Genomic DNA, 12808 nt, shown 5'->3' with positions numbered 1-12808 from the left:
TTCTCCCAGGGGACCTTGCCCATCAGTTCCCTGAGGGAGTCAAAGTCTGCTTTTCTGAAGTCCGGGGTCTCTGTTCTACTGCTCTCCTTTCTTCCTTGTATCAGGATCCTGAACTCGACCATCTCATGGTCACTGCCTCCCAGGTTCCCATCCACTATTGCTTCCTCTACTATTTCTTCCCTGTTTGTGAGCAGCAGGTCAAGAAGAGCTTTTCCCCTAGTTGGTTCCTCCAGCACTTGCACCAGGAAATTGTCCCCTACACTTTCCAGAAACTTCCTGGATTGTCTGTGCACCGCTGTATTGCTCTCCCAGCAGATATCGGGGTGATTAAAGATTAAAGTCACCCATGAGAACCAGGGCCTGTGATCTAGCAACTTCTGTTAGTTGCTGGAAGAAAGCCTCGTCCACCTCATCCCCCTGGTCTGGTGGTCTGTAGCAGACTCCCACCACGACATCACCCTTGTTGTTCATACTTCTAAATTTAATCCAGAGACTCTCAGGGTTTTCTGCAGTTTCATACTGGAGCTCTGAGCAGTCATACTGCTCTCTCACATACAACGCAACTCCCCCACCTTTTCTGCCCTGCCTATCCTTCCTGAACAGTTTATATCCATCCATGACAGTACTCCAATCATGTGAGTTATCCCACCAAGTCTCTGTTATTCCAATTACATCATAATTCCTTGACTGTGCCAGGACTTCTAGTTCTCCCTGCTTGTTCCCCAGGCTTCTTGCATTTGTGTATAGGCATGTAAGATAACTCACTGATCGTCCTAGATGGATGGGAGAAGGCAAAAGCAGACATGCATATGGTTACCTTAATGGTTCTTAATTGGTTAGAGGCTAATATTCCAGCAACATTTTATTGATTTGGTTTTACCTAATGCCTGCTTGTATATAGTTTATTATAGACGGTTTAATATAACACAAGTTGTACAAATAGCAGAGACAAAAGGCTTTAAAAGTAAACCTAAACTTTCCAAGGAGTTTCTTTACATTAAGAATCTTAAAAACAGTATTTTGTATCCAATATACAAGTTTCCTGCTATAAAGATACTTAATTGAAATGTTTAAAAGTGAAGATGCAGCAGCTAAAACCAGTTTAAGAGGTCTTGATAGTTTTCAAAGTAAGTTCACCTACAGATAGGAAAGCACAGGATTTATCTGACTAAATAGGAAGTTCTGACCATTGTTTCACAGTTAGCTATCCTCAAGTTGCTCTCTCTATGAGCTGATAGAGGAGAACAAAGCACTCTTCAGAATGGAATTACTTGAAAACAGGACTAAATCACCTATCCTTCAGTTGGGTGGGCATTCCTGAGTTGATGACACTGGAGACAGATACTTTCATTTGGAACAGAAGTTGCCTTTGGCACCATTCTCTTGTTCTTGCCTGAAAACTTTCAGATAAGAGATCTATCTCCCCAGGGTTTCTTAAGACTGTGATGTTAATTTGCTTACAGCAGACAGCTGAATTGCTGGTGGTTGACCTGAAGGCATATCCCTGGTGTAAGTATCAACAGTGTTTTGTTTTGGGTGTAATATTGTTGTTTTGGGTGTAATATTCACACTAATGCAGTTAACAACATTGCAGCTGCACTGCCTTCTGGATACCCGTTCCACAAATACTGGTACAGCTCCCTGAAACAATGGCTTCCAATTTTCAAAAGGCTTTCTGGGAGCCTATGGGGATTATGGGAGAAACTGTCAAACTCCCATAATTCCTTGGGGGAAATCTCATAAATCCCCTGGATCTGGCACTATTTCCTAGTTCTTTTCTCTAAATGGAAGCCTTTTTCTGCAGTAAAAGGTCTCAGAGGGAACTTTGAAAAGCAGTCACAAGACAGCACTGGCATGACAATGGAGTATTTGTGAAAAGCCAGAGAGCAAGCGGAGTAGTTCATTAATGTTCAAAGACAGCAGTATGCTGTATTTTCTGATGATGTTCAGCACATGGAGGTGTTTTTATGTCTGAACCATGAACACTCTCTCTTGTTCTCAGGACATGAGATGAATAGCAGTGGCTGCATTAGCCTTAGCATGAGGAAGGAGGCTTTTCTCTTGCTCTGCAGGAAGCTAGCCCCCAAACCTCACCGTGAAATTGAGAGTTCTCATTTCCATGAAAAAGATTTCCATGGAAATCACCATGGGGAAGCCGGCTTCCCCAGAGAGTTATTGCTCAGTTGGGTACCAGATGACATTTGGAAATCCGGCAGTGAGTGCTGTTCTGGTGGAGGTTTGAAAAGAAATGTACGTGATCAAGGTGGCCACCTTGCCAGATATCACTTGTGATTCTTAGTCAGAAATGCACAGACTAAGAGGTTCTTTCCCATACAATGAATCACTGGCAGGGAATACTGCAGTCCTCGTGAATAGAGCTGTGCAAGTAACTGATTTTTTAGTTTGTTCGCAGTTATGAAAAATAAGAAAGAAATTGGTTTGGGTCAAATGGAAATCAACATTTTTTAGGATTAGCGGCGAATCAAAAAAAGTTGGAAAAATTTCATTTGGGATTGAACAAAAAGTTGAGTTTATTTGGGTAAGGACATTAAGGGGCAAGCTTCCCAGAGGAGGAGAAGATGCTGATGCCACCTCTTCTAACATTTAGCATAATGGTTGGGGCACTCACCAGGAGCATGGGAGACCCAGGTTCAGTTCCCTGCTTGGGGATAGGGACATGAACCCAGGTCTCTCCCACACCTGATAAGTGCCCTAACTACCAGGCTATGGGATATTCTGGGTGGGTTTCTCCCAGTCTCTCCTGTTGAAGCTATTCCACTTTGTATAAATAATTAAATAGTCACTGCAGAAGATACTGGAACTTGGGTGTCCCCCTCTTCCCAGGTGAGTGCTCTAAGCGCCAGGCTACAGACCCATTCCCAGCCATTCTCTTTCTGGTCCAATGACTACTCAAGTTTTTTATATAAAGTGGAACAGCTTCAACTGGAGAGACAAAGAGACCCACCCTGGAATTTGGGAGCCCCATTGCTGCCAATCCATCCATGACATCCTGCACTTTGCCAAGAGTCACAGTCCTGTGTAGCAGGCGATGATTGATGGTCCTGCACACTTGCATGACAACAGCCCCCACTGTCACTTTTCCAACTCCAAAATGATTTCCCAAGGACTGGTAGCAATTGGCATTCCACCTTTCCACAGCGTAATCGCCACTCGATTCTCCACCATCGGCACTGCTCTCATTTTGATGTCCCTGAAATGAAGGGCTGGTGCGAGCTGGGCACACAGATCAAGGAACGTGGGTGCATCCAGAAGTACTGCAGTCCACTTCTCATCATCCAAGCTTGCGTTACAATACAATCTCACCAGTCAGTGCTTGTTTCCGTGCCTCGCTATTTGCAGTTACTCTGTGACCACCACCACCAACCTTGATTTGGTTCTTCATATGTCCCACAGCAGAGTGTGTTCCATGAAATTATCATGTTCCCCCTGGCTGCTCTTGCATCTCTGCAAGTATTGGATGATTGTTGCAAGCACAGGGTGCACACTAATGACAATAGCACAGAGCTGTGCAGGCTCCACGCTTCTGTCAGAGATGGCAGACCGCGGAGTTCCTTGGATTTTCAAAATAGGCATGAAAATGACGGGTTAGAGATGGCATTATGGGGTGGAGAAAGTTTCATGATGGGAGCTTGACCCCACAGTCCCAGTCACCCATGTGAGTTGTTTCTGCCCAGCTATGCATTGCCAACATTTCCCAAAACACGATGTGCTGGACAGTGGTGAGTTGCACAGTGGGATACCTACCCATGGTGCACAGTACTGTGCATCAGAACAAGCACTCTTGGTGAGTATGCACCATGCTGACGCAAGGAGCCACGTATGCATGTGCACAAGTGATATAATAACTGCAGTGTCTTTTATACTGATGTAAATCGCATCAGCAAAAGTTTGTAGTGCAGACATGTCCTTCATGCCTCACATGGGTCAATGCAGCCACAGGGATGCCAAAGGAAACGGGGTAGGGCTTTGCAATGCTGCAGTTCGCGCCCAGGTTAGGCGGACCAGGGTACTAATCACCCAGATTAATTTGGCAATAAGGACTGGATGAAATTTTTACCCATGGCATACTCTAAGGTAGAATTCTGGCATTTGTTCACCACCACCTTGAATTTTCATACACAGATCTCTGAATGTGTTCCTTTGTACATTTTTGATTTTTCTGATTTAGATAGTTTCCTTATATTTATTGAGTCATTTGAACTTCAGATATTGCACTATTAACCATTTTCCCATCAAAGCGACAGTATTTTTTCCTTTTGGATACTTAATGGATTTACTACTGTGCTTGAATAAGGTGACCATTTTTTTCAAATTTAAAACCAGGACATTTAAAATAGCTCAGCCAGCATGAGTAATAGTCGCTGTCGTAGAATATAAGTTGAAAAAATATTGCGGAGTATGCTTATCTTTATTTTTCTTTAAGTGAAAGAATATAAATAAAAGAAGTACATTTTATTGTATTATATATTATGAAAGTAATTTTGCGGAAAAAAACCAAATATTTGATATGGGTAGATTAGTACATAATTGTATACTTAGGATTTTGGGATCCAAGTAATAAAGAAACAAGTGTAGCAGTAAAACAAAATGGTTTTAATAAAAAATGGTACAAAAGTACTTAATCTACATTCCTAATTTTGCTTCTTATATTTTTGTGAAGAGTGGATTGATTTTAATAATTCGTTTTCCTGGATGTTTTTATAAAATTCCATGCAAGTTTGGTTAAAATTATATTTAGTAATTAGCAAACATTTCAAAGTTTCAACATATAATTGAGTTTTATCACTGGACCAGATATTGTTCATCAAAGAAAAAAGACGTTCGGCAGGTGCATTGGTTCCTGGTAAACAGACAATATTCTACCAATTTGCCAATATTTTTGTAGGAAACATCATTTTCACTGAAGGCTTTGAATATTTCGATCTATCTGTTCGATACTGGTACAGAATTTTGTCTCCAGTGAGTAATAATTTTTTCATCTGTAATGTAGCGCAGGACAAAAAAACAGTTCATCTTCTACTAAATTGATTTCAGAAAAATACTGAAGAATGTAATCACTGCAAACTTGAATGTTGTCATGGGTGAGTTTAGTGTTTAACAAAACCCAACTGAATTTTTCGGTATGCTTAATAGGTCCTTCCCATTCCTCTAGATATTGAATACATGTGTCATAAAATTCTACCACTTTTTCTTTGAAAATAGCAGGTTTTAATATGCCTTCTTCCTCAAGCTGCTTCAAATTTTGCCGCACCTGTAACGGCAAGAAAACGTTTGCTTTTCTGTCAGCTAATTTTGTTTTTAAGTCACTGTAAATATTGCTAGTTTCTATAATAGAAATCTCCTGTCCTTCTATTTTCAAAATAGCATTGTGGAACATTGATGACACGTTATGCAAAAAGTAAAGCCAAGACTCTGTCTCTGAATTATCAAAATAATTTGTGATAATTGTGGGGTTCTTCTCGTTTGAGGCAAAATATGATTTTAAGGCAGGATATATTTGTAGGACGCGCTCAATCGCGCGTATTAAGGCCAAGCATCGTGTGGCACTGTATCCCAAGACTTTCTTATATTCGATGTCCACGAATTCACAAAATTCTTTCAATTCATTAATGCACACTGTATATATATAAAAGTATGAATAAATCTTGGTGATGAAAGTTTGCACATCAATTGGTACACAGTCGGCTGCAGTTTGTATAGCATTGTTCAAAATATGAGCGGCACAACCAATTCCCACAAGCTCTCTTCCACCCAAATTTGATTTCAGCTTGGTAAAAATGTTATTTTTCCCACTTCTTTGCATTCCTCCAAAGTTAGTATTGTCAGCACAAAATCCAAGTACCTTGGTATCTAAACGATACTTTTTTAACACTTCCAAAATATAATCAGTAACTATGTCAGATGTTTCGCCTGGCAAATCTCTTACTTCCAAAATTTTGACGTCTATTCCAGACTGGTATGAAAAATATCTTATTATTATGGGAATCAACTTTACTTCCTTGTGGTTTGATGCATCCGAATAAATAGAAATAAAATTTGCAGCATCTAAATTCTCTTCCAATAACTGTTTCGCATAAGACACCAGCACATCGGTAACTATTGCCTCGCATTTTGTTCTAGAACATGTAAACCTGGCATCAAAACATGTTTTAATCAGTTTGCAGGTACAATCCATTGATCTGAATGAGTGATTATGCATTACTGTGTGGTACGCCCATAAACCTTCAGCTGCAGCTAGTTTTCTTTCAGCATCTTCAAATCGTTTTTTCTTAAAATATGATATCACACTCGTACTTGCAATTGCTGCAGACACGGCCCGTTTATGTTTGACTGTTTGTATGTGGTTTTCAATGTCGGTTTTTCCACTGTTTGCAATAGAAAATACACTTCTTCATTCTACACATTCCACCTCACTATTGTCATTATTAGTACTTGCTTTGATGAATGTATATTTCGATTTTAACTCGTCACTGAAGACGCACTTTCGTTGTTTTGGCGCCATGGGTGTCCAAAAATAAACAATTATTACCAACTTCGTCGGATGTTGGTCTTGGTCCGAGGGGGCGAAGTCACCGGTCCAGGATCGAGGGGGGCGAAGACGCTGGTCCTGGTCCAAAGGGGTGAAGGTGTTGATCCTGGTCCAAGGGGGTGAAGGTGTTGATCCTGGTCCAAGGGGGCGAAGTCATCAGGTCCTGGCGAAGCAGCGAGGTGCGCCGTGAAAATGGCAGAGCGAAAAGCTCGAGTAACCGAGAAAGCGCGGAGCTCTGAGGGCCAGTGTCACGGTCCGAAGATGCCAGATCACTGGTGCCTGTCCTGTGCTGCGGAGGGCCTTTTATAGTCTGAAGCTAACACCGAATTGGTCGATTTTGGCGGGCTCTGTGTGATGACATCATCATCGAGTTCCCACGGTCGGGCTGTATGTAATGTGCGGGAGTATTATCGAAGAGTCGCCGCGGCCACAATATAGTGAAAGTGCGTGTGCTGAATGCCGAGTATTGCCGAGATCCAACGACGAGAACCGTCGTGTAAAATAAAACTAAAACTAGGATAAATTAATAAAATTGATTTAGGCTGGTTTATCAAGGATTGATTTGATGTACTCAATCTTTTGATAAATTAATAATTTTTGATTTTGTAGTCCTAAACTGTACTGGTTACATCTCACGACTAACCAGACCAATGTCCAAAAAACCAGTACTGTACTGGTAAAACCAATACGTATGGTCACTTTATGCTTGAAAGGTATTTACATAACTGTGTAGTATTTTATGAGAGAAAAAATGTGTGTTCTGTCCCATGAAGAGTCTTCTATTGTTGATACATTCTTTCTTTCATCTGTATATAGAAATCAGCCTGAATCTCTTAACCTCTCTCCAACACTTCTGATAGCTGATTAAATGGATACCAGAGAGGAACTGCCCTGGTTTGGTTTTGGTTTTGCAAACAGAGTAAAAATCTGAGTTTGGCAAAGCCTAAGCCATTCCAGTTTGTCGTATATCCAAACTTCCTCAGATTGAAAAGAACAAAACTGCTCTACTTTGCCCAATAGAAATGTGGTTTTTAAAAAGTCTTTCGTTTCTAATCTTCCTGCAATACTCTGCCTGTACTCCCCTGATAAAATGGATCCTGTAAATAAATAAAATAAAAAACAAAAACCCAACAAACTGAGGCCTTGATCCTGCAATCTGTTATGCATGTGTACACTTCAAGTCAATGGGGCTACTCAGCTTAAAGTTAAGCATATGTGTAAGGTTTTGTCTACACTGGAAACAGAACGACGAAACTTTTGTTGTTCAGGGGTGTGAAACCACCATTCCCATGAACAACAAAAGTTTTGCTGACGAAAAGCGCCGGTGTGATCAGCGCTTTGTTAGTAGGAGCACTCTTCTGCTGGCAAAGCTACCGCCGTTCATTTGGGGTGGAAGTTTTTTGTTGGCGGGAGAGCTCTCTCCCACTGACAAACAGGAGCTATACCATGCGCCTTGTAGCGGCACAGGTGTAGCGGCACAGCCACGTCGCTAAAAGGTGCGTAGGGTAAACAAAGCCTTAATGTTTGCAAGATCAGGACTGAAGGCTTCTTTGATCTAGCTCTAATGTTCATACTTCATGTATGTTTAAATTGAAATGCAAACCTAAAAAAAATCCCTACAGCTAGTACATCTTATATTTAGAAGAACTGCTTTTCTTGACGTATTTCTTCTTAAAACATATACTTAAAAAAACCATGTGAATTTTTAAAAATATATATTTAACTTAATATGTTAAACCAGAAGTTCGTCCAATAAAAGATATTACCTCACCCACCTTGTCTCTCTAATATCCTGGGACTAATACAGCTACAACAAAACAGCAAACAATCATGCATTCCGTAATTTATGAAGATGGCTTTTAAACTGCAGACACAACTGGAGCTTTCTTACAGGTTATTTATGTTACAGACATGACTACATTGCCCAGCAAATGCTCACATCTATCTACTTTCACTATTTATGTAGAAATTCTATTTCCTTAGAGCAATAACAGCACTCTAGGCAGTACATTTTGAGGCAATTACTGCACTTCTCAGGTAGTTAACATTACTCAGCCTTTGGCCTAGTGCCTTGTAACACCACCCAAATGGTATTATCATCTCTTAGAAATGCACTGCCTGGAGTGCTATATATTTTACCTAGCTACAACTCTCACACAGGGTTTGAAATATTATCATTTACAAAGGATTTGAAATCCCATATTTGTGCACACAGTTTTTCCATTTGCAGCTTAGCCAATGTTAGAATAGAATAAAAAAGTAATAATTATGGATAATATACAGGTTTCAAGTAGATCTTGTAAGGAATTTTTTGACAAAACTTTTTTTTGTTAGCAAATATCGACTCATACTTCTTAGTTTTGACTGAACTTTCATTGGGAAGGTTTCTCAAGTCAAGGATGTAATGTCTGGTCAAACCCAGAGAGAGATCCACCAAAGTGGATAGAACACTCACCTGCTCTGCCTAATTTGGTGAAAGGACTTGAATCTGAAATTCCCACCTCCCAAGTGAGTATCCCATCAAGTTTGTCTTTGCTGTTGGAGCAGTTTCACTTTGTATAAGTGGTTAAAAATTCATTAAGACACAAAATAGGTGTCAGACCTTTTATTTGTCATCTATGATCTTAACAACAGAATCTTGCAGACTCTTCAAATTTCTTATATACTTAACCCTTATGGAAATCTTTTGCCCTGGCTACAATTAATTTTTTCTGATTAATGGTTTTTTTTTCCTGTTATTTTTCATAATAATGTTTTCTCATCAACACAGTTTGACATATAATGTCCTACTGGAGAGCATTCTGCAAGTTGACCATTATTACCAAGTATTTCATTTACAACAAAACAAAATAAAAAATCTAACTCACCAGATCTACTCATTAGGGAGGGCAGGTGAGAGAATACCCTCCCTGTGATGACATTATGGGGGCAGCGGGGGGGAAGGAAAAAACATTTATTTTTTAAAATCAGTTTAATCTAACGTGGAGCTACAAACACAATTATACGGTTACATGACTACAATACAGGGTAGAATTAAGCTTGTTTGGGTGCCCTAATTGTGCAATTCTATACCTTAACATGTCTGGATTTATTTTTAAATTTAATTTTAACATTAAATTCCCTGGGTTAATAGTATCTATGTTGGGGATAATTAGACATCCTTATATTTTTGCCATAAATTACTGAAGTATACTTTTAATTGGAACTCTATGTTAACATTGATTTTACTGGGGAATTAGATCATTCTTTAAATGCTGCAATTCTTTAAAATTGCAACACTTCATCTTAAAAGTTGTTTCTTGATTGAGGAGGGCAATCATGCAGGGAGAATAACCATCAAAACAAGACCAATTACGTTTTCCTCCCACAAATGTTGAAGAGTAGAAGCCCACTGATACCTTGACTTTTTCTAGGTAATCCTGCAGAGAGTCAATTAGCAGATCCCCCACTGGCTGCCAGGAACCCTTTGTCACTTCAGCCTGGCGCAACTTCAGGTCCAGTTCATCCATTGCCTCTTGGAGCTCCTGCAGTCTTTCAAGAGCCTCGTCTATCTTCTTTTGCCAGTCAGCAGAATGCAGGTTCAGTTTATCCCATTCAGTTTTGACCTCATCTGCCTGTCTTCGGAGGAGTTTGGTGACATTCTGGGCCCTTTCTTCAGGAGACAGCTCTAAATGTGAAGTTCAATAGGCCGTTAGAGCATGTTCTATCTTATAAGGAAAATAACAACTACTGGGGCAAGACTGAAATGTTCAAAAACACAGCAAGAAAACTATTCATAACCAGAGACATCAACAAATCCTAGTCCTATTATATATCACAGTGTAATAATTTTCTAAGGATTCAGTTAGGGGCCCATATTCCACAAAGAACTTAGGTGCATGCTTACATTTCAAATGGACGTGAGCATGTCCATTCTCATTCAGCAAAGCACTTGTGAAAATGCTTAAATTTAAGCATGTGCTTAAGTCTACCTGAAAGTTAAGAACATGTTTAAGAGCTTTGCTGAACTGGGACCACAAGAATCAAGCAAAGATCTTGAGTTGTACCTGGCACACACACAGTTTCTATTTAAGCAATCTGCTTTTTTCTAGAACATTGTATACTAAATTTTGAGCCAAATAAATTTCAGGATGGTCAACTGTAATTTTCTTTGATTAGCTTTTCAAATTGCCATGGATTTCCCATCTCTAAGAGGTTAACTATTGAAATTTATGAACCAAAAATTGGTCTATAAGTTATACATCCACACAAGAGGTTTTGAGCTCTTCACAGTGTTTCTTTTAAATATGCACCTTTATTTTATAGTGTGCAGAAGGACTGCAAAGTTCTGGTTTCAGCTATCCTTTTTTTTAGTTCAGGTTATGAAATAGTGATATGCAGCTTGGAGTATATAAAAGCTGCCCTGACAGTGGCAGTAAGAATTTATGGTCTTTCAATCATCACTGATCCTTCTATCAATATGTTATTACAGTTCTACATTCAATTACCTCTAGGCTCCTGGTAGAGCTTCTCCAGACCCTCCAGAGGCTGCTCTGCCAGGAACACTCGTACTGTTTCAAGTGCACTCATGATAACAGGTTCTTTAGTTTTCAACTCCCTCTTGAAGGCCTGTGAACCGAAACAAACACAATGTAAATTGGGAATGTAAAGCCATATTAAATACTAGTTCTCGGTGCTGTCAACTTTAGTATACAATTTCCAACATCAGCTTCAACCTGGATTACTACAAATAGGTGTCAGGAAGGTCATTGTCAGCATTTGATTAACCAGAAACCACATTTGTTTTCTGAGGGGCCAATGAGCATTTAGTGTGTTGCAAAATGGAAGGATGGTCTGATTAAGCTGTTCATTGTGTGAAGGGCTCCCTTCTGTGACTAATGTCAGAGTCAAACTTTGAAACCTAGCTGGAAGGGACAAGACTTCAGCAGGCTTTGCAATGAACAGCACTGGCACAGCTAATGCTGCTTGAGAGGCAAAAGATTTCCAGACTGTAATGGGAAATCCAAGGTGCCTCACAGCTATCACTGTTGCTACTGCTGCTGTGTTAGAAAAAAAGAAGTGTACTGATATTGCTACACTAACGCTTTATAATAAGTAGCAAACGACTATTAGTTCTGAGGTACATTCAGTGTCATCACGTTAACCACCATGTGCTCCTTTGCTACTGAGGTAGATGTAACAGATGCACAGCATGCTGAGCAAGCTCTTCTTATTTTCAGACTCTCTTCCAGAAATGTCAAATGCATGCAGAGGAGGAAATCACCTTCCATTTTTAATTGCAGTCCAGAGGCCGATCTAGGAATACATGCTAGCATCAACCCACAGAAGATTTCCCAATACTATCCCTGGGAGATTTATACAGAGATCAAGGGCGGAATATGGTCCTTGATGTAGTAACGAAACTTTTAGCTATTTTTATCATTATTTGTTAAAAGTCTTAGTTTTGCATTCAGCATCACTCAGTGGGAAAATGTGGTCATCTTCTCGACCACTGTTATTTTGTCTCTCCCCCCCCCACCTTTCTTTGCTTTTCTCTCCCTTTCCTATCTTCTTTTCCTTTCTTCTCTCTGCATTTTCTTCCCTCCAACAACTTCCACTTCCATCTCTCTTGTTTATCCCATCTTTTAATGTGATCAGCCATAAAGTAGTTAAGGTTGACATTAAAAAGTGCCATCATTAGGCTGCAGAGCTAACACCCAATCCAATGAGTGAGATGTAGTGGAGCACACATTTCTCCATAGCAGACTCAGGAACATTCCACTGGTTTACATGAAAGCTAGAAACTTTGTGTTTGTTTCTTTTAAAGAACGGTTTGATTACACAGAATCTGAATCTAACATGCAGGCCATGTAAATACATCTAGTGGGCTAGATCTGGATTACTGACACTGAATTACCCATACTTTCCCTTTACTGAGTGTGTATTGTACTATACCTCTAAGCATTCACTGGTGGTTTACTTCAAAGTTTTAACTGTCTTGGTTATAAACGAGAACTTAATTTATAGAGTTCTTATGTGGTATTTTGCTATTGTAAAACACATGGAAAGTACCAGTGTAATTATTGCAAGAAGGAGAGCTATATGTCATGAGTGGCAAAAGCACACATTACTTATGAAGGTTTTGCTTTTAGGTTAATAGGAAATAATTTTTACAAAGAATTATATGAGCTACTTGAACAATAAATTCAGTCAGAACCAGTTTTGATAATGTGTTTAACTAAAATGATTAAAGGAACTAGTAAACAAAAAGCCCAGAAA

At 39.6% G+C, this 12808-nt stretch overlaps 1 protein-coding gene across 23 annotated transcripts in view; it reads right to left on the bottom strand.

Moving 5' to 3' along the window:
* The window catches only part of DMD (dystrophin), a 2044659-nt gene that overhangs the window by 272430 nt on the left and 1759421 nt on the right, over positions 1 to 12808 (bottom strand). For all 23 annotated transcript variants that reach the window (XM_044996713.1, XM_044997415.1, XM_045002732.1 and 20 more), the window contains 2 exons: positions 11038 to 11158; positions 9949 to 10217 (listed from right to left, as the gene is read on the bottom strand). In XM_044996713.1, coding sequence (XP_044852648.1) covers positions 9949 to 10217; positions 11038 to 11158 — 390 coding nt within the window. The remainder of the gene's footprint in view (positions 1 to 9948; positions 10218 to 11037; positions 11159 to 12808) is intronic.

This window comes from Mauremys mutica, chromosome 1 (assembly GCF_020497125.1).
Source record: "Mauremys mutica isolate MM-2020 ecotype Southern chromosome 1, ASM2049712v1, whole genome shotgun sequence".
NCBI lineage: Eukaryota > Metazoa > Chordata > Testudines > Geoemydidae > Mauremys > Mauremys mutica.
The sequence above is the reverse complement of the archived record's forward strand: the minus strand, read 5'-3'. Positions and strand labels throughout refer to the sequence as shown.